General features: G+C 44.5%; 1 protein-coding gene across 1 annotated transcript in view; it reads left to right on the forward strand.

The window, feature by feature from the left end:
• The first annotated feature begins 3613 nt into the window (after positions 1–3613).
• Positions 3614–22666, forward strand: part of Ces5a (carboxylesterase 5A) — a 27954-nt gene continuing 8901 nt past the window's right edge. The window contains exons 1-9 of the mRNA XM_028770454.1: positions 3614–3785; positions 4715–4919; positions 7963–8101; positions 9669–9802; positions 11939–12092; positions 14335–14439; positions 16626–16730; positions 18167–18307; positions 19642–19710. Of these exons, the coding sequence (XP_028626287.1) occupies positions 3713–3785; positions 4715–4919; positions 7963–8101; positions 9669–9802; positions 11939–12092; positions 14335–14439; positions 16626–16730; positions 18167–18307; positions 19642–19710 (1125 nt within the window). The 5' untranslated portion in view covers positions 3614–3712. The remainder of the gene's footprint in view (positions 3786–4714; positions 4920–7962; positions 8102–9668; positions 9803–11938; positions 12093–14334; positions 14440–16625; positions 16731–18166; positions 18308–19641; positions 19711–22666) is intronic.

The raw sequence follows: 22666 nt of genomic DNA on the forward strand, positions 1-22666 counted from the left end.
ACACACAGAGACACACACACACAGAGAGACACACACACAGACACACATACACACACACACACAGACGCACACAGACACACACACACAGACACACGCATACACACACACACACACACAGAGAGACACACACACAGACACACACATACACACACACACACAGATGCACACATACACACACACACATACACACACACAGAGACACACACACACACACACGTATATATGTGTACATATATAATCATTATTTAGTATTTTTAGTTACCTGTATGTGTGCATACCTACATGAATTTATGTGTCATGTGCGTACAAGTTGCCTGTGGAAGTCAGAGGATATGGAATTTCTTGGAAATGGAATTGCAGGCAATTGGAAATGGCCTGATGAGCATGCTGGGAACTGAACTCAAGTCCTCTGCAAGAGCAACAAATGCTCTTAACTGCTGAGCCATCTTTCTTTTTTTTCTTCATTCTTTTTTTTATTTTTTAATTTTTTCTCAAATCATAATTAATTCACACAGGGGTATAATTACAGAAAGGCAGGACATGGGGAAGGGAATGACACTGGAGTGTGGGTGCTCGGGGGAATACAGATATCATCAGAACCGGGATCAGCTGGGTGAAGGTTCAGGGGACAAGTCACTATGACTCTGCCTATGACTCGCTTGTCCCCATCTAAGCTGTTATTGTCTGCCAAGGCTACCTGTTTACAAGGTCCATGACCACTCAGGCTTATAAAATTCCATAAAAGCTGCCTGTTGACATTAGCTTATAGCCATCTGTTTCAGTGTTCTTCCACTGAGACCCAAGACTTGGTGTTAGTATACATGTATGACAGGCCCACTGCTGATTTTAGGCCTATGGCTGATTTTAGGCCTACAGTGTGTAAGCAGGGCTGCCCCTGACATCTCCTCCCTTCTCTAAGTATAGAAGGGCTGTGACAATTCTAAACTTGCGAAGGCGGGGATAGAGGCCTGACCTCCAGTATTTGAAGGGGACCTTGTAATGGCTCCAGTCCCCCTGTCGTTGTCTAGTGAGGCATGAGGGCCATACCCGTCCCGATGTCTTTTTCCTGGAGAGGGGATACTCTTGACATCAACCCCTATGCAGTCAGGCTTGTCCCTCAGGGAACCCAGATAGATATTTTTATCTTTTATTGATAGTCCCTTGCAGTGCTTAGCCTCGCAGCCTAAGCAAGAATTCAGATCGCCTGTCAGAGGGGGTTCTGGGTGGCCCCTCTCTGCTTGGTCTAGGGGCAGAAGTCCCCCCTTTTTAGGTTGGGTGGAGATGGGTTTTGGAAACATCCTGTATAAAGTAACAACCTCATCTTGAGTCTCGTGGTCCTCCATAGCTAACTTATGATAATGTATCTGAGTAGGTTTTGCTACCAAATTATTTATCTGTTGTATCACAGAGTTAGTCCCCCTATTTGAGAGCCAGGGACCAGCAGAAAAAAGCAAAAAGAACCCAAATAATGGTTCCAAGATGGAAGGAAATAGGGTTGACAACCTTGGAGAGGCTGCAAATCAATTCTTGTACCAGCATTCATCTGTCTCTTTCTCTCTCTGATTTTCTTAGGCTTCACTACCTATTTCATGCTCTCTTTAACCCTCCTTGTCTTTTCTATGTAAAGGCAACCTTCTTCTTTGAGGGTTGTACACAGTCAAGAGCTGTATACAGCCTTTTCTATTGTACTAGAGTAAATCAAGTCCAATAAGGATCTTTGCGATTTTTGGAGGTCTCTTCAGACAGCGAAATGAGGAATTTCTTCAGATCAGTGATGTCAATCTCTAGCTGTTTGATGTTCTTGTCAGTGGCCCTTCAAAGGTCTGAGTAGTATAAGTTCGGAGGCCAGCATCTGGATTAGAACTGTTTCTGGAATAGAGTTCTGTGTTCTGCAGGAATTTAATACTTACTCACTGTATGAATGTTGACAAGGTGACTACCCAAAAATCTGTGCATTAAATAGATGCTTCCCAAACCTACTATTCTGGTTTTCAAATCATAGAGCCTGTGTGATGGGAGATATTTAGAAAAGCCGCAGCAAGGTCTGACTCTGCTAGCTATCTGTGGCGCCCACCATGTTCCTGCACTAAAAGCGGCCAGAGGCCAAGCACTCCTTAGCCAGACCCATGAGACACCAGCACAATGACTGGCTCTGCCAATAATAATCTGTCATGCTCATGGTACTGGGTAGAATGAAGACTCTTAAAACTTAAAGATTATCCAATGGATTTATATATTTGAAAATACTCAATAAACAAGATGCCCACACAATTAGAATTGTTACCCAATGTCTAACCTTTAGATATGAATTGTTACCCAGGACTGCTTTCGACCCATCTGTCTTCCTCCATGGTTGCTAGCTCTCCTCCTTTTTCTCTTCCTTTCCTCCTTCCCACTCTTAGCTCCACCCATGTCTTCTACTGCCCAATCACCAAGCTTTGCTGCAAATACAATGTAGCAGAAAATTATCCTACCACAAGCCTGGTACCCAAATCTCCAAGGGAGGGGAGGATGCATTTTTTTTTAAACCAATCCAATCTTCAAGCACTTAGGAAATCCCATTCGAGGCTCTTGAGTAAGTGAGGTGTGAAGCCATAGGTGTGGGTGGGGCTGTTCCTGGTTCTTGTTCTGGATCCCCAAGATCTACCAGCAGTTTCCCAGACCCTGCACTCATATAGGAAAGAGCACTGTGCTAAACAATCAGAATGCTAAAGGCAAATCCGGTGGCACTGGTATCATAACTCCATCTCTTTGGACCTTGGTATAGAGACTGGAAAACCTAGGTATAGGTTACAGTTGCAGAGGGCTACCTCAAGACATTATTCAAGCCAGAAAAAAAAAAGTGTAGAGACAAAGCATTAATCTTTTAAAAATTGAAACTGTATTTAAAAACCTTGACCCACAACACTGCCATAAGACACATGTATCCTGAAGCTGAGAAGTCACTGTAACTTTAGCAAACACGTATTTTGTTCAGTTTGCCGAAGTCCTTACCATGCCTGATTGCCTCTCTCCTGGTCATCTTCATTCACTGCCAGTTTGCAGCCTTTCTTGGCTTCTGCCAGCATCTGATATAAAATTGAATATCAAATATTTCCTACAGGATCAGGTGTCTCCAGCTAGTGATGTCATTTTGAGGAATTATGGAGGCTTTGGAGGATGAAACAACTGGGGGAAGGATTCACGTAGGCCAGGTCATTGAGAGGTTTTTGTCTCTGGCTTCTTCCTATGTCCTTCTCTCTGCTTCCTGCTTGTCATGGTAAAACCTCCCACCACCACACACGTCAGCTGCCATGAACCCTTTGAAACTACAGGCCCTAGTAAACCTTTCTGTGATTTCTTTAGGTTGGGTGTTTTATTACAACAAAGGAAATATCTGACCCCTATGGCATCTGTGTGTGAAAACTCTGGGTTAGCAGATCCTAAGAGTTCTTCCAATTTCTGTCATCTTATGAGTTCAAATCTATAAGGCGATTTTCTCAGGACAAGTGTTAATCATTGCCTACTCCGTATGTAAATCAGAACAGGAAAGTCCCGTTTGGCCAATTCTCTGAAAATCTCGCCTTGATATTATTCTTGATTTCTTCTGTGTCCTGTGTCTTGCCTGTCCAGCGCCTGTTGACTCACAGGCAACACTTTCTGGTGCCTGACTGAAGTTCTCTGAGGCCAGGAGGAACTGTGGATATCCAGACAGTTCAGGCAGGCCAACCAGATGAGTAGGGACTGGGTGCATCCAGAACAGGCCCTAATCTGGGTCATTTGGATCCTTTCAGCCATCATCAAGGGTGAGATGGCAGGTGGGAGATGGGGGTTTTCATGCTGTGGGAGAAGGGCAGGATTTTCTGTTAGGGGGAATGAACCTACTTCCCAGAGGTCTCGGGTAGGTGGGCATGGAGAGGGATGTGTAGTCCTTAGGTTCCTCACACCCTGTAAGGAAAGTTACCATCCTGGACAGTGGTGAAATGTGGACTGGAGCCTGTGCTCTATGGTGTTGGGTGTGGAGACAGGGCTTGCCCAAATGACGGAGCAAATAATATCAAGACTCCTGGATCCCTCTAAGTAAGTAATTCAAGGCTTCATGCTCTGTGCAAAACTCAAGGTGCTTGCATGCCTAGTCCCTCAAGGCACCATCTTCAAATTCTTGTGAGTAGAGGAGCTGATTTCAGCTATCATTATTGTGAGAAAAAAATTTTTTTAACATTCTCACTGACATATATTCATTTTCATGTGTAACCAAAGCAGCTACCTAAGCCATCCAAAGAGTGACTCTATAGATATTCATTGCTCAGAGGTTCGTCTAGGCTAAAATGTAAAGGTAATTTACTTAGTGTGTAAAAATGTCACCATCCAGAAACTGCAGGTGATGACTGATGTATGGTGGTTTTGTCATGCGTATGGAAATGGCAAGATTGTACTAGACTTTGCAACCCATTTGCCAGGGTCCTGGCATCTACAGAGCGCCAAAGAAAGGGCAACTTTGGTGTCATACAAGAGAAGTTCTTTGGTGTGGTGATGGGCTCTCAGAAGCAACCAAGGCAGGGCCCTGTGATGGTGGTTTCCAAACAATCTTGAAAAAAAAAAAGACCTTATTTCAGAGAGAAGGTCCCAGCTACTGTAGCCTCTGGGTGGAGAAAGAGCCCTGGAGTAGCTGATTGTCTTCCTCTTTCCAACCAGCTTCTCAGCCAGCCCCCGCACCCCCCTTGTGCCTTCTCAGGGTCTGTGACTGAAGAGCCACGAAGGTATACCAAGCTAGGATGGGTGCAGGGGAAGCAAGCCACCGTGCTGGGAAGACTCGAACCCGTGAATGTGTTTCTTGGGATCCCTTTTGCTGCACCTCCTCTTGGACTTCTGCGGTTTTCCAATCCACAGCCTCCAATCCCCTGGGAGAACTTTCGAGAAGCCACTACCTATCCCAATATGTAAGTCACAGGAGGTTTGCATCTCTGGGAACTTGAAGAGATTGTTGAGGGAAAATATAGGTCATGAAGTCCCGGAGCAGAGGAGAGGAAAGATAGACCCAGAGGGAGGACATAGACCTGGGTGAGTGTTTCCGTGTCTCGGCTTTCCCATGGTGGCTGCTTAGCAGAGTTGCTGAAGCATTGTTAGAAATGAACGTGTTCCTTGGTCTCTTCAAAACTTCCTGAATCAGACTCCCCAGAGCTGGGCCCAAGAATCTTAACGATCTGAAAGCTCTTTGGGGTTCTGAGTCCTGAGTAGGTGTAGGAAGTGCTGTGATGGGCTCCCCAAGTCTTTCAATGAAAGGGACTTTCCTGGTGTTTCTATGTAATCCTTCACCCTGGGCTGACCTTTGTGGTCAGTCTGGGTGAGGGCTTCAGAGAGAAGAACTACAGTGTGTGTGTGTGTGTGTGTGTGTGTGTATCTGTGTCTGTGTGTCAGTGTGTGTCTGTTTGCTGTTGATGTCTGTGAGTCAGTGTGTATCTGTCTGTTAATATATGTGTATCTGTCTGTGTCTAACTGTGCATGTGTGTGTGTTTGTTTATCTGTTAATGTCTATGTGTGTGTCTGTGTCTCTGTGTGTGTTTGTCTGTTAATGTCTGTGTGTGTCTGTCTGTCTGTCTGTCTGTCTGTCTGTGTCTGTCTCTGTGTGTATCTGGCTCTGTGTGTGTCCATGTACATATGTATACATGTTCTTAACTCCCATAGTCTCAGTTGCGTTTCATGCGAGGCCAGGCCCACAGTGGGAACTCCATGCATGCCTGTGGAGTGGCTCTCCAAATAGCTGCTGCACTAGTTATTTTTCTAGTCTCCATGACCAAATTCTGACAGAAAACTACTTAAGGGAAGAAGGGCTGATTTTGGTCCATAGTTTGAGCAGGCATGATCTACCACTGTAGGGAAGGCTCAGTGGAGCCTGAGGCAGCAGGAGACTGCAGCTGAGACTCCTCACATCTGGGCAGATGAGGTGGCAGAGATCAGAATTTGCTTCTGCTTTGACTCTCCTTTCCTTCACTGTGAGACTTCAGTTCATAGGATCCATGTAGGGTAGATCCTCCTAGAAGAGTCCAAATCCAGTCAAGTTGCCAATGAAGATTAGCTGTCACAGATGCCTCTGTGACACAAAAGGCTTAGGAGGCAAGTAGCTCCCAGCCAATGAAGAGTCTCAAGGCCAGGGAGGAACAAGTTCCCACATTACTTGTGGAAGAGTTATAGAACGCCGTGTGGGGCAGGAAGTAAAGAGAGAATCTCTTGCTTCGTATGGAAACATCACCTGTCCAAAAAAAAATGCTGTTGTCCTAAGCCTTAGAGAGCCCCAGGGATGCCCAGTTTTTCTGATTTTTTAAGTCCTTAGGTTGAGTCACATGGGTCCTAGGTTAAAGGTGTACCTTGGTACCAAGACATTCCCTACACCACAAAAGATGACTTCATGTGCCTCACATGTGGACTGGAAATAATATGACAAAGCTCATTAGTTGATTTGTTTGTTTTTTGCTTGTTTACCTGTTTAGTTATTCATTCAACTCATTCAGAACCAACTCCAGAATCTGATACCATTAAGTCTTGGGGATTTCCACAGTGGACTAAAGAAATTCTTCAGTTTATAATGGGTTACATCTTTGTAATTTGTACATTGTAAATGAAAAATATATTTACTTTGTCTACCTACCCTATCCTACCCCATATCATCCCCCAACCATATAATACATAGATATATACCCCTGTGACACTGTGGCCATTCACCTATACAACTGAATATCTCTCGTGTTGGCCTATATGAGGCTCACTCAGATAGAAATCAAAACTCATTATTTGAAGTTTGGTTTCTATGGATTACATATTGATTTTTTTATGTCATAAAGTTGAGAAACCCACAGCATTATTGTGTGTTGGGCACTGTCACCACAGCCTCCCTCAAGGAGCATGGAGACCAGTAATGACGGAGGGCAGAGAAAAATGGTTGATGATTAAAATGGCAGGAGCCAAGACAACCACCAGGGGTCGGAGAAGACAACTGAGAGAGTGTAGAAGAGCTACGTGTCCCAGCTTTAAGGAAAGGTCAGGCATGTCTCAGGGGAAAGCAGTGAGGCCTGAATTTATGAACGACAACATACAAAGAAGCCAGGAGCATAAATACTCCCAAAGGAATGTATTTCAGTGGTGACTTCTCCTTGTTCATGAGTGTCCACTCTTCTACCAAGGAAACAATACTATTTCCACTTAAGTATGGTGGAAATATCCATACACACAGTTTCACTGAAATCATCCCTTAACCCTTGGGCTAAGATCCAATGTAGTATGTTCTAATTGATAGTGTGTGAAAGGCTCTGTGCTAGGAACTGTGAGATGCAGAAGTGATTAATCCAGACTCAGAGGCTTTTTAGCTGCCCACAATTGAGCTGGAGAAGATGCTAATGTCATATACAAGCCTAAGGCAAGTTCTAGGGCATAACCCAGATTCTGAAGAGATATGGTCCCCTGGTGAAAGCTCAGAAGGCTTCTTAGAGGAGGGGTGATTGGACATGAGTCTGAATGGAAGGTCAGGATGGTGAATCACAACGTATAGGGAGAAACAATTCAGGCAGAGATTGTGCAAAGCCTGGATGCAGGAGCCTTTCTTTATCCATCTGGGTTCTTGGTATGGAGGCTGTTGATAGATCCCTTTGCTTCTCTGACTGTAGAAGAGAGACTGGTGGGAGAGAGCCTTTGCAAAGCAACTCAGTGGTGGGCACAGACAGGGCATGGGCTTAGGGCTAATGACACAACTATTCTGGAAAATGTGTTTTCCTATCCAGGAACGGAATTAAAGGTGCTCATCATATGTTAGTTTGCTTGCTTGTTTCTGAAAGAAGAGGCCTGGGGCACAATCATATTCTGTGCCAATAGTCATGCCTCTTTGCTCAGAAGGGATGCCTGGGCCCCTCCCAGGAAGGCATGCTGACATAGATGCTGGAGAGATTAATTCTTGCCCCTCCCCCTCCCCCTCTCCCTCTCCTTCCCTCTCAGGTGCTTTCAGAACATAGACTGGCTCCTCATATATCAGAAACTGCTCCGAGTCCATTACCCTAAACTTGAAGTGTCAGAGGACTGCCTGTACCTCAACATTTATGCACCAGCCCACGCCAATAACGGCTCCAATCTCCCTGTAAGTCTGCGTGCTGCACTGAGGGTCCATTAGCAGGCCTGGAAAACAGCTGGGCATGGGGCATCTAGAGTTAGGCCTAGCCTCCTTTTGGGTAAGAGGAAAAGTCCATCACACAAGTAACTTAAAAAAATCATAATGAAAGTTGTTCTCTGTCATTGTCACTGTTGAATATTTCAGTGGTTTAGCATTCAATTTTCATTTCATTTTTCCCCCCAGGTGGTAAGTATTAAAGTTGTTTGTGCCACTTAGAAAAGATATGGTGTTTTTTGAGTTTGAGAACCCCCCCTTTTCAAAAAATTTAATTTAATTATTCAACTTTTCTTATTAATGGTACTAATGTCCAGTAATTTGTTTATGGCACAAGGAACCCTATAGAATGAATGAATGAAGGAAGGAAGGCTTTTTATGCTCTGCATTTTAACCATCTCCTCCTCCTTTCTCAGCATCCTCTTCTGCTTATGCCTTTCCATGTATCATGACAGTAACATTTGTCAAGTACTTACTGCAGCATTTAACACAGTGTGTAAGAGTAGTTGAACCCATTTTGCAGATGAGCAAGTTGAGGTGCAAGAAGTGCACGAATGCATGCTTGATGTTGTACAAAGCTTCCTCTCCATGGCTCTCTTCTCTTTTCCTGATTCAAGCTCTATTGTTTCGGATATGGAGTTAGACAAATGAAAGGGATTTATTATGAGCTATGAAAGTGAGCATACCATTTGAATAATATTTTGTCTAAATAATAATATTTTAGTAGTTTGTCTTATCGCTATGATAGAATACCCAGGCGAAAGCAAGTTTAGGAAGAAAGTTGATTTTGACCAACAGTTCTAGGGGCCAGTTTTTCATGGCAGAGAAGTCTCAACTTCTATAGACTGGAACAACTGCTCCCACTGGAGCTGTTGCCAGAACCCAAGACATGGATGGATGATGCTCACCAAGCTGGCTTCTCTTAGTGTAGCCCAGGACTCCAGGCTCAGGTTCAGATGGCTCTTTCCACCTCAGTTATCCTAATGTAGACAGTCTTTTACAACTGTGCCCAGAGGTTTACCTAATCCAGACAATCCCTTACACACTCACTCGGAAGCATATCTTCTAGGTAACTCTTCAGCCTTCCTAACTCTGCAACCCTTTAGTACAGTTTCTTGTATTGTGGGGACTCCCAGCTATAAAATTACCCAATCTATGTACTGAGGTGCCAGGAATCTATATGCTTATCCTTGGCTCTATTCAAAAGACAAGACCTTGGAACCTAGTCAGCCGGGCAGTGGTGGCCCACTCCTTTAATTCCAGCACTTGGGAGGCAGAGGCAGGCAGATTTCTGAGTTTGAGGCCAGCCTGGTCTACAAAGTGAGTTCCAGGAGAGCCAAGGCCATACAGAGAAACCCTGTCTTGAAAAACAGACAAGCAAAAAAACAAAACAAAACAAAACAAAACAAAACAAAACAAACAAACAAACAAAAACCAAAAAGGAAGAGTGAGACATTTATAGTTTCCTCAATTTAAAAAAAAAAAAAAAAAGAATCCAACAACCATGGGAAAGGGTTGACTGGAGTGATTGTCTCCTCAGGTCATGATGTGGATACCCGGCGGTGGCTTTGAGACTGGCTCAGCCTCCATCTATGATGGGTCTGCCCTGGCTGCCTATGAGGATGTGTTGGTTGTGACCATCCAGTACCGCCTAGGCATATTTGGCTTCTTCAAGTGAGTCTCTCCTGGTGAATGGCACTCCAGACCACAAAGGGAAGCTGTGCGGCATCTGTGGGCCATCTACCTTAGGATGAACGAACCTTCAGTGGCATTGATTTAAATTAGGTCCTAATTAGTTTGGCAATTTAGCACATGTAACATAAAACCCCTTAAATCCTAGCAGTTTAAAAAGACCTCTTTCTCATTGAGAACAGTCCAAGTTTGTGTCCCCAGTGAACAGAAGATGTCCTTGCACATGGTTAATCAGAGCCCTAGGACCCTTCTATTTTGTGGCTCTGATGCAGATGCCCTCGGTCTTCATTTGACCAGCAACAAAGAAAGCATATAGGGCCACACAGGAAGTATTCCTGGGTCAGTCTCAAGGAGGCAGTCGCCACTCTGTTCACATACCACTGGGTAGAAGGCATTCACAAGGCCCACAAGGCTTCAAAGAAGACAGAGACAGAAATGTAGCCCAGTGGTGGGACCTGGAATTTTGTGAATCTGATGTAGTCTGGGACAGGCCTGATTGGGTAGGGAGCTGGATGCCATGGTGTTCATGGAATTTGGAACTTGGTCTTTTAAAGACTGTGAGGGTCCTAGAAGCACCCTGCTCAGAGAAGTACCCTTCTCAAAGTAGCAAGAAGCATACTTTGGAAGAGACTGGAGGCTAGACCATGCTTGATGGCTATTCACTAACAAATGGGAGGCCAGTAAGGAGGCTACTGCTGACTTACTGAATCTGTAGAGGGTTGAATCATAGAAGCAAGAGGAAGGAAGTAATTCAGTGTGCCTGGCATCTATCTTTCCAGCAGTCCCACAGAGCAGGTACTACCTTTATCCTTAGTTTCCTGAGGAATTTGAGGCCAAGTGGTTAGATGATTGGTCCAAGGCTGCCCAGATAAGCGATGGATCCTATGCCGCACCTAGAGATCTTAGTGATTTCCATGAGATGTTTCTCCTTCAGGGAGGAATGGAACCATTGTGGGACACACAGTGGAGTGAAGGTTAAATTGGCAGGGCTTGGAGAGAGCTGAGAATGAAAATGTAGCTTTAGCCAGCTATGGTTACAGACAGACAATGGGATGTTGGGGGAAGAACAGGTTGGAGACCTGGAGGATGGTAGGGGACAGGATGTGAGATTTCTTACAGGATGCAAACCACTTGGCAGTTCTGGGTCTCAGTGTTTCTTTGTTCTCTGCCATTTTCGTGTGCTTCCCTATGAGTTGTTCAATAATTCTGGGAAGCATGCAACTCTCTGAGACACATGTATGATTCTGTGTGATTAGGAGAATGGATTCTGAAGGCAGAATCATTGACTCCTAATTCTTTCTCAATCTTTCGGACAAGGAGATTTAGTATCTCTGTGCGTGAATTTCCCAGTCTGTCTAAAAGGGATGAGTATCATGATAGGTAGCACGTTCACAGATTTATCTGAAAAGAATTGGCAGAAGTATGGCCATGGGGTTAGTGTGTCACTGCCCTATCCTCTCTGTCCAGCATGGAGAGTGTATGGAGTGGTGGGATGTATATAGCCTAGACTCTCTACACTCAACGCTCAGTACCTCCTGCCAATGGCACATGCTGAAGCCCAAGCAATGCAGTTTCTAGAGGCCAACCTTTCAGTGGCAGGGCAGAGAAAACCCAGAGAGACAAAGAGGACAATGTCCAGAGCCATCTGTCTCCACGAGCTGTGGAGATTTTAGGAGTCTTAGCTGAATATTTCTTGGGGCCGTGCTGGGCACACTTGCTGCTGTGAGTACTGCCTTTATTGTTAATAAAGAGGCAATTTGGGATTTTGTTATTCATTGGAATTTCTTTGTCCAGGAAAGCCTGACTCAAGTGGCAGAGATAACTCTTAGCAGCAGAACATTTTTGGGACCCGTGAGTTAAGGGGAGCTAACAACACCCTAACATTAGACATAATATATTGCCTGTGCACTTTTCTTAAGGACAGGGCTTCTACCGTTCTTGAGGAAGTCCCAGAAAATGAGGACTAGGCCTAGTGCCCTCGGCTCATGCAGGATTCTGGTTCTCAATGTCCTGCAAGCTCACACCTGACTGAGACTGGGGACTGGGGACCTGAACTGACTGGGGACTGCAGGACTCATGATAGCCAGCTCAGAGCTCTTACTTTCCCTCTTGCTCCAGCACACAGAACCAGCATGCCCCTGGGAATTGGGCCTTCCAGGACCAGCTGGCTGCCTTGCTGTGGGTCAAGGAGAACATCAACTACTTTGGTGGAAACCCTGACTCTGTGACCATCTTTGGTGGTTCAGCAGGAGCCATAAGCATTTCTAGCCTCGTGAGTTTTCTGCTTATGACTTGGCTATGGCGGGGTGATGGTGGTGGTGGTGATGGTGGTGGTTTACAATCATAAAGACAAGAGACATCATCTACATTTGGTTAGTGCCCTTGTGTTGAATACATACAACATTTTTTTTTATTTCCTTAGGGTTAAAAAAAGACAGTTGTATCAATCCTTTGAGAATTTTATATGTGTGCACAATGTATTTTGATTATGTCCGTTCCCTTAATCCTCTTCTAAACTCCTCCAAGAGCCAACTCTCCAAACCTCACATCCTTTTTAATTTTGAATAACCCACCTAGCTCAGTTTGTGCTGCCCATACCCACATGGGTGTGGAGTGATCCACCAGAGTAGAATACACATTTTAAAGAACACATATTGCTTCATAGTTGTGAGTCTGGGGCACAGTCTTATTTCATGAATAAGACAGCTGTCACCAGGAGAGTTTAGATGAATTACCAAGGTCACATAACGAGTGATGATATGAGGGGAAAAAATTTCCTGTGTTTGTAGAGTCGAATCTCTATAATGTAGTCATCTGGACTGGTAAGTACTGGTCAGTAGTTCTCTCTCTCTCTCTCTCTCTCTCTCTCTCTCTCTCTCTCACACACACACACACACACACACACACACACACACACGGCAGCAGGAAGGAAGAGCATCACATCTTGAACCAGGAAGTAGAGGGAGATGCGTGTAGTTGGGCCTGCTCAATTACCACTCTCTCCTGAGAGCCACTTAGGTCCTTTCCAACACCAGGGTCCCCTCCTTGGCTCTACCTTTTTCACTCTATTTTCCAATACTGCCATCCTGGAGACCAAACATCTAGCATTTGGACCTTCTTGGAGGAGCAGGGGGAGTCACACAGACCATTGCATTGTTCACTAGAAAAATTCATTTAGACACGAGTAATGAAAGACATTGAAAGATCTGTAGATGTGCATGTATTGTGTTCATTTCTCCCTGAAAACAGGATCTAGGAATTGTCCATTCAGAGCTTGTCTGCTGCCCAGAGTTTGGATGTGGCTCCTTTGTATAAATCAGCTGCAGAACTCATTGTCTTTGACTACAGTTTCTGAGTTTTTTTCCAGTCAGCACCCATTTAAACATATATACAAAGTAGCTTGTAGCAAATCACTCTTGTACCATTGTAACAGTATAACAGGTTTTTATAATTCTCTCTAAAATATTTCACTCTTATCCACACCAATTTGACAGCGATTTTTTTCTTAGCCACCCATATTTACCAATTTTTCCCTAGACATAATGCTTTCTTTTCATATGTGAACTCCACTGGTTCATATGATAGTCCCTTGACTGTGTAATCCCAGTAACTAGTGCAGCTGACAATACGACATTGGAAAAGCATACCTGATGATTGGCACAAGACTGATGGGATTAGAAATGTATTAGTCTGCTTGAAAATGACTATTCCCATGACGTCAGCATTTCTCTGACACAAATTAACATGATAATCAGAGACCAATTACACAGTAGAGGGTTAAGAAGGTTTCTGCTGTTCAGTGGCCACAGTACTCAAGGTAACTATGTTTTTAATATTGCCTTCTAAGGAGGACGATGTTAACCCACTTTGTATATATGATAGGCGTCATCCTTCGTGAATGAAATTGACCAGGCACCGAGTGGATGTTGGCAATCAGGCAATCTCTGCGGAGTGGGGAGAGGCTGGCCTCGGGGAGGGGAGGGGCTGACTCCGGAGAGGGGAGGGGCTGGCCGCCGAAGGGCTGGCCCCGGAGGTTGCCTCATATTCGTTACTTCTTCTGTCCTAAATAAAAATATCTATGACAGAGATGGAATCTTTGCTACAGTGTTTCAGAGGAATAAACCGATGCTTGGAAATATTAAGTGACTTGCCAGTAGCAAGGGAATAAAGACAGAAACCGTGTCAGAATAGCTGATGTAAGTGTTCCTGAAGCCAATCTTGGAGGTACATGCCTGGAATCCTGGCACTTGGAGGCTGAAGCAGAAGGATGGCGGGAGCCTGGGCAACAGAATAAGATCCTATCTTAAATGCAGAAAAAAAAAATTATAAGGAAATAGGGACTCACAGAGGTGAAATAACTCGTTTAAGCCTTGAACTCCCAAGCAAGGCTCTCCAGGCCAAAGCTTGGATTCCAAAGCAGACTTCCTGGGATGATGTCTTTAAGGAAGGAATTGATCACAATGGGTGTGATTCTGGGATAACTGCTGCTGGATCTCCTACATTCTCTTTTCTAGATTCTGTCTCCTTTGAGCAAGGGCTTATTCCACAGAGCCATCATGCAGAGTGGAGTGGCCATCATCCCCAGCCTGAAGAGCCTTGACAATGAGCTGAAACATGACGTAGGTATACTGTTCATATCTCTTAGTGCTCAAAAGCCCACAGGCTGCCCGCTCCTCATCATATGCTTAGATTTCCTTACTGACCATGTCCAAAGAACCTCATGCCAGTTCAAGGACTGTTTTGTGCCTCTATGGAAAGTCTGTTCAACAGGAAAGGGACCAGCTACACAGCAGGGCACAGGACTGTTGTTGTACCCATGGGTGTGTGCATGCATGTCATAGAGCAGCGATTCTCAACCTGTGGGTCACAACCACTTGGTAAGGTGGAGTCAAATGGCCCCTTCAGAGGGGTTGCTTAAGATCATCAGATAACAGAGATAGTTACATTACAATTCATTAATTTTACTTTTTATTTAAGTTAGTACACTGTAGGTCTCTTCAGACACACCAGAAGAGGGCATTGGGTCCTATTAAAGATGTTTGTGAGCCACCACGTGGTTGCTGGGAATTGAAGTCAAACCTCTGGAAGAGGACTCAGTGCTCTTAACTGCTAAGGCATCTCTCTAGTCCCTGGAAATTATATAACAGTAATATAATAGTAGCAAACAGTAGCAAAATTACAGTTATGAGGTAGCAATGAAAATAATGTTATGGTTGGGGGTCAGTACAACATGAGGGACTATATTAAAGGGTCACAGCATTAGGAAGGTTGGGAACTACTGTCATAAAAGAAAGGAGCCCAGCTACACAATGCAACATTAGTGTTGTGAACGTATGCATTATAGTTCTTAAATAATTTTGGTGGGGACACACATCAGTTCCAGCATTCTTATTCTGTGAAGTTAATCTTCTGTGCCTGCCATATTTTATGTTACCCTAGAGTGAAATGTTGAGAAAGACTCTGAAGCTGTTTCCAGGGGTGTGGTGCAGTGACTGATGGAGTTTAGGAGTTACAGAAGGGAGTGTATCCCAGATATTTGTCATTCCCTAGAAATTAGTCATTCAAGTGGTGCAGTGTTCTTTTTATTTCTTTTCCTTTCTTGCCTTCCTTTCTTCCTTCCTTCCTTCCTTTCTTCCTTCCTCCCTTCCCTCCCTCCCTCCCTCCCTCCCTCCCTCCCTCCCTCCCTCCCTCCCTTCCTTCCTTCCTTCTCTTGAGGTGGTCTCAAATTTCTTGACTGAAGAGACCTTCCTATCTCAGTCTCTGGAGTATATCAATCCCTTTGCTGGGCTCATGTGATACATTTTCTTAAACATGATGTAGAAAATAGCACACACAACCCTCAATGTCTAAATAACGTCATAAGACTGTGAACTAGCTTCGGTGCAGATGAATGGTGATTTTGGTAATCCATAATTAAGCAAAGGCACCTTAAGCTTGTGCATCATTCATTCACGCCCAAAGTCATTGAGCATGTGTGGTTTCCCAGTGCTCTATTAGGACTCATGAATTTGTCAATGGAGAAAGCATATCCTCACCTAGAGAAGAGCATCATCTTTGTTGTTGTTGTTGTTGTTGTTGTTATGGAGGATGTTGCCTGGAGTCTGTGGATTGGTGTGGAAGGTTGTCCTTGAATGACCTATAGTCACATGTAGATGCTATATGTTGGCCATGTATGCAGCTTGTGTTCAATCTTCAAAGCATGGCTTGGGTAGCAAAGGTGGGGACACTGGAGTATATGAGATCAGGGGACAAAGAGCATTATGGGACTTCAGTGGTCTGGAAGGATGTCAGGGCTTGGGCCTCAAATTAGGAAAAAAAAAGTAAATAGAAGCAAATATAGAATTACAATTGAAAAATGAAAAAAGTAAGATTGTATCTTTAGAGATGAAGGACTCCTAGAGATTCCTAACCATGCATGGGGCTGAAACTTAGTCAGTAGAGACAAACTCAGCACGGATCCCAAGTCTTGCCTCAGGTGATGACTGGAGCTCCCAAAGCTATCCTCACTTTTGAGGTCCAAGCTCCATCTAGCACCCCAAAATCAGACCCTTTTGGCATTGTACCTAAGTCTACAGGACTGGTATTTTGTAACTAGGAAGGAATCCTGATTCCAATCCATGGCCATAGACTGACAACCCTTTCCCCCTGCTCTAGTAGCTACTAGAGTTAGAATAGGACAAAGCTAACCTTTATGTAGCAGCATTAGCCTACAGCAAGTCAGGTGGTATGCTGGACCTCACACAGATGGAGCACCTGTTCCCCTGGATGCATTCAGTATTACTGTGTCTGCCTTCTCTGTAAACAGTTGCAGGTGGTTGCGGGTATCTGTAATTGCAATGTATCAGACTCTGAGGCTTTGCTGAGGTGCCTGAGAAAAAAGTCTTCTCTGGAGTTGCTGGGCCTTGGCCAGGTGAGGAAGGAGGGGAAAAGCTGGGGTGGGGTGTGTAATTCAGTAGATAGAATGGCTATATAATCGATCCCTTTGATTTATTTTGATCTTTTTGATTTTGTTCTATTTTGACAGGAGTGGGGTTGGAGATTCATGGCAACATCTGAATGTTGTGGGGTTTTCAGACTCACTTTTACAAGTGATTTAAAGGACATTGTGGGATAGGGACATTGCTCAGCCTTTGCTGTTGCTCAGACATTGAAGATATCACCCTGGAAAGAGGGCCAGGCTTGTACCACATGACCCTGAAGACAGAGAGCTGGGAGTTCTAATTGGAAGAAACTTTTTTTTTCTGGTTGTAACAGAATATTTTAAAATCTCAGTTGCCTGAAAAGGAATGGGCAGAGAGACGCCCACTGCTGTAGGCATTCAACCAAAGTCTGGCTGCCAACTGTGGATTTCCATCATTTGATGGCTAATTGGACTGGTTGAATTTTAACAGACCTTCCAATCTTGAGACTCTGCTAGTCCTTTAGTGATTAAGATTGTCACTTATCAGACTCAAATGTTTGTAGCTATTTGGCATGGATAAAACATCTACAGTCTAGAGTCTACAACGTGGGTAATAGTGAACCACCAATGTAAGCTCTTGCAGGGCCCCTTCTACCCAATTCCCTAAACAGGAACCTAAAGAGAGAAAATATTATCAGAGCTGGTGAGATAGCTCATCCAAGAAAAACATTTGCTGCATAAGCCTGATGGCACACGTTCAATGCCCAGAACTCACCTAAAGGTAAAAGGAGAGAACAACCCCACACAGGTGTCCTCTGGCCCCACCGAGACACTGTGGCATGCACAAGCCGAAAGTCACAGCCACTCCCTCATGATCAAAACACACCAGAAAAAGTTGGGCTTTTTGAGGCCCAACAACATAGGACATCAGTATGATAGTTGTTGTTTTCTGAGGCCCAACACATAGGACAGCAGTATGATAGTTGTTGCTTTCTGAGGCCCAACACATAGAACATCAGTATGATAGTTGTTGCTTTCTGAGGCCCAACACATAGGACATCAGCATCACCTGGGGACAGCCCCAAAGACAGCCTGCTAGACTTGCCCTTAGAGTTCCCTATTCAGCAGACCTGAGAATTATGTATCTAATAACTTCCAGATGCCGTTGATGCTGGTCTGTGAACCCCTTTGAGAACTACTGTGCTAGACTCTTATTTCTCATTGAGTGATTTTATTATTGTTGTTTTATTATTTAGCAGATGACACACCACGGCACAGAAAAGTTTAGATATTTTTTTCCCTTAAGTTCAGGGCAGGCCAGGTCAGACATTTGGCTGGGCCAATAGTGTTTTGTGTCTCCTTTTTTCTGAATGCACTTGGATTTCTGAGGAAAAGTAGATTTCATAAACAGAAACAACTGTTGGTTTTCCTTCTCCTTGTTGCAGAAAGTGAAGTCATTCGCTCGAGTGGTCGATGGTTCTTTCTTTACTGATGAACCTCTAGAACTGTTGTCTCAAAAGACATTTAAAGCAGTCCCTTCCATTATTGGAGTCAATAACCAGGAGTGTGGCTACCTATTGCCCATGGTAAGAATTCTGGCTATCCTCCCTGCCTTTGCCTCAGCTTCTACAGCAAGGCAACTGTTTGTTCCTGTAGATGATTCTCTGTGTGAAAAGAGTTGGGAGCCCATTGGTATTTATGCAGCAATAACCTTCCTACTGACCGGAAGAGGGGTCATAGTCTGTTTAAGGAGGGGTTTATTTGGCTTGTGATTTTGGCCAATAGAAGTAAAAACGGTGTGATTCCAGAATTTGGAGATAACATCACATGATGAAGAAGTAGAAAGAGAAGGCTTCGTGCAGAAGGGGTCCAGCATAAAGAGGCTGCCCTACTTTATAATGACTCACTCTCCTGCACACTAACCAGGTCTTAGGAGAATTATAGTCATCACTTCTAAGGATGGTGCTCCTGTGACCTAATCACTTTCATCAAGGTCTTACTTCTTAGAGATTTACCATTGTACAATACATTTATAATGTGAACCAGACTTCCAGCACATGAACACTTGCTTGGACATAATCACATCTAAACTATAGACAAGAAAAAACTGGGGTCTAGAGTATCAACAGTATGTCCATCTTGACCCTTACACTGATTTACTGCAAAAGAGGCAACTGTATACAGAGGAGAGAGTTGGATCCACTTGTCTTTAATACAAACAAAACAAAACAACCCCCACACACACAGTTACTATTGTAGATAGACTTGGGAAACTACACTCCTTCAAATTATATCCAGACTTGGTCCAGGTATTTTGACTTCTAAGAACATTTTCAACATTTGCTTCTTGCTGTAGAATTATGAAATGTAGAGAAGTTGTATATACTTAGAAACCCTGAGCCATCAGTAGTAGACATTCACAGCTTCCTGCTTCCTGCCAGGTCACATTCTCCATGGCCATATAGTGGGTATATGTAATTAAAAGTTGCTTTCAGAGCATACCCAGAGCAATGAAGAACACAGGGTAGGCAAGAAGTCGCCTCCAGGAGTGTCAGAGGGCAGTAAAGGATAAGCCCCTTTGAGGAGGGATGGTTGGTTGAACAGAAGCCTGGGTAAGCAGAGGAAGGAACACATTCTGGACTCTGAGAAAAGCTTTTCATCTGCTTTAGAAGTTTGGAGGAGAGATCAAATTCATTATAACATCAAAACTCATTTACTAGACCAACTTCTATGTTTTAAACCGTCAGGGTAGCAGGAAGATAGAACTAAAAAATAAAGGAATCACTACTATACATGGTCACCTGGGGCGGAGAGGGCTTTTGTCTTTTTAGTCTCCACTGGAGAAAATTACATGTCCTGGTCCTGTTTTGCTTTTGGGTACCCAGATGGCTCACGGAGAATACCCTGTTTCTCTCCACAGAGGGACACTCCTGAGATTCTCCTCGGCTCTAATGAGTCTACTGCTCTCACCTTGATACATATTTTGCTGGTAAGTGACTGTGGGTGATGCGGCCCTCCAGAGAGGCATTCACTCAGTAAATATCTCTACCTCACACACATGGATAGACCTGAGAGTGCAGACATTCCACAGTGACTTGTTAATCAACGAATTAATTCAGTAGACTCCTCACTGGAGTCAAAATCCCTTATTCCCAAAATTCTTAAGTACTAAGAGCTGTAAAAACCCAAAGGCTTTTGTTACCCTCATTTTAGCCAAAAGCGAGCTGTGGCCCCTGGGCCTTTTTCACTTCTAAGCATTCATTTTCTTCATTTATGCCGTTATTCATCTGTTTCTGAGACATATTAATGTGGATTTTGGGGTACTTCCTCCCCCACAAGAATATTACACACCAGCACATGTACTGAATAATCAAACTATCATTTGAAAAGTTATGAATTATGAAATATACAGGAGGCTAAAATTCCATATTTACTATGTGGCCATCAGGCATTGTATTAAGTTCCAGCATTAACAGCCTTAACATTTCAGATTTTAGAAGCAAACATAGCATCAGCATCAGGTCTAGCTCTAGACAGGAAGGATGTGGGGATCAATTTATTTCTTTCCTTTCTGCTCCTTCCTTTTATCTTCTTTCTTTTCATAATATTTATTTAGTGTAATCTCAATGCCAAAGTTCATTGCCAAAGTTGATGGAACATACATTTCCTGAGACCAAACACTCTAGCACTTTCCCTTGCATTGAGACGTGGTGTGAGGTGGACAGACATGACCGTGACTGTGACACTGAAGTAGAGCACCATGGCCTGTGATGTCCACAGACAGATCTAGGAAGCTCCCTGCAAGGGGAAGGAGTTTTAGGGAGTCTTGAGTGAGTGGATCATGGGAAGAACTATCGGGACCAACCGGGAGCTGAAGAAAGTGAAGAGATCGGCTGTGGGGTTGACTGCCAGAGAGGACCCATGGATGCCAGAGATGGAGCATGAATTCATCAAAGTGCTAAGAAACAGAGAAGGTTTCTTCTAGCTGCAGAGCGGCTTGCCTGGGTGGGCCAGGGAACACATTATCCCCTAGGATGGGAAGAGGGATACGTAATGGAGCTTGTAAGGAATCAACTGAGTCTGAAGATTGAAGAAGAGTCAAGATATAAATTGAGTAATGGGTTCTCGCCATCTGGATGGTAGATGCCCCCATGGAGGAGATTTCCATTGGTCTGGGTCATAGGGAAAGGGACACTGGGGAAGAGGAAAGACATTTTAAATGCTGCATGTTATCTTGAGCTGAATCTCAGGGGTAGACATGAGTAGGTTTTTCTGGGAAGGCACAAGAGTGAAGGGTGAGGTGCAGCATCTCTGAGAAAGACCTGGTAGCATGCAGGAACTGCTTTGCAAGTGGTGAGCAGTTCTCTGGTCTTGCTTCAGAAACCTAAAAGTCTGCTTTGTGACTGTCTTCTGGCAGCTTGCCAGTGGTTGACAGCCTCTCTCCTTCTCTGGACACCGCCAGGCCTGTAAGGCCTGCGAATCTCATTGTCTAAGTGGATAGACTTATGCACCACAGCTTGTACTGTTGCAGTCCTCTCTTGCCATGAGCCTGGCTAAACCAGCCTCAGCCTTCTGAAGTCCTGAAGAGTGAGTCTCAGCTGCACTCCCAGATGTGCCTTACGTAGCTTTACCTCCAAACTCCACAGAAATGTGCCCATGGCTGTGCTGCCAAAGGAAAAATGTGAGATACAACAAGTTTCCCAGGATTCCCTAGACCATTGGACCCTTTTACACAGTCACTACGATGACTGGCCCTTGGATCATCAAAAAGTTGACCTTCTACAGTCTGCCACTGGTGCTCAGAGCAAGGGCAAGGTTAGAAGACTGGGAGGAAGCTGGAGTTGGATCAAAAACGGTAGTCAGTGGTCCGATGGAAGCGCTCAGCAGTGGTGAGCAGCAACCAAGAGATCCAGGACCTGCTCTCTGCCAGGCAGCACGCTCTGCTTGTCCTCTCATGCAGTCCCCAGAACGACCCACTTTTAAAATGACAGATGAGGAGACTGAGGAGGCAAGACACCAAATGGCTTAGAAACAGAGCTTGTCCCAGAAATGGGGACGGTTTTGTGGATGTGGCGCCAGTGTGCCCTACACCACTTCCTACTGCTTCGGCTCGATGCTCTGCTGCCAACACCTGGAAATTCTTAATAACGTTGGCACACAAAACCCCAGATTCTCATTTTGCAATGAGTGCCACCAATGTGTACTGTATGTGGCCCAGGGCATGGGGCTTGAATACAGACTTGTGAAAGAATCGTGGTTCCGTCTGTTTGGACCAACCATTTATTCTCTTCATGCCTAAGTTTCCAAATCTGTGGTGTTATTCTTAATGTGTACTAGGATGGCTGTGTGGGAGGAGTGAGGCAGTGTGTAGACAGTATTTACAACTTGACCTTCACAGGCTAATGCTTAATTAACAGGTTGGTCATTGTTGACTTGGATTTCCTATAACCATGAATTTTTCTCTTTTTCTTTTTCTCTTTTTCTTTTCCTTTCCCTTCACTTTTCCTCTTCCTTCTTCCCTCTGTTCCTCCTTCCCTATGTTTGTCTGTCCCTCCCTCCCTCCCTTCCTTCCTTCCTCCCTCCATTCATCCTTTTCTCCCTCCTTCTGTTGCTCCCTCCCTCCTTCCCGCTGTCCCTCCATACCCCCTTCCTTCTTTCCTTTCTTCCCTCCCTCCCTCCTCCTTCCCTCCCTCCCTTTCTTCCTTCCTCCTTCCCTTTCTTCCTTCTTTTCCTCCTCTTTCCCTCCTTCCCTCCTTCCCATTCTCCCTCCCTCCCTCTTTTCTCCCTCCCTTTCTTTTTTTCCTTCCTTCCTTCCTTCCTTCCTTCCTTCCTTCCTTCCTTCCTTCCCTTCCTTCCATCCTTCTTTCCCTCCCTCCCTTCCCTCCCTCCTCCCCTCCTTTTCTCCTTCCCTTCTTCCCTCTCTTCCGCTCTCCCTCCCTCTTTAC

This window comes from Grammomys surdaster, unplaced genomic scaffold (assembly GCF_004785775.1).
Source record: "Grammomys surdaster isolate TR1022 unplaced genomic scaffold, NIH_TR_1.0 201, whole genome shotgun sequence".
Classification (NCBI taxonomy): Eukaryota; Metazoa; Chordata; class Mammalia; order Rodentia; family Muridae; genus Grammomys; species Grammomys surdaster.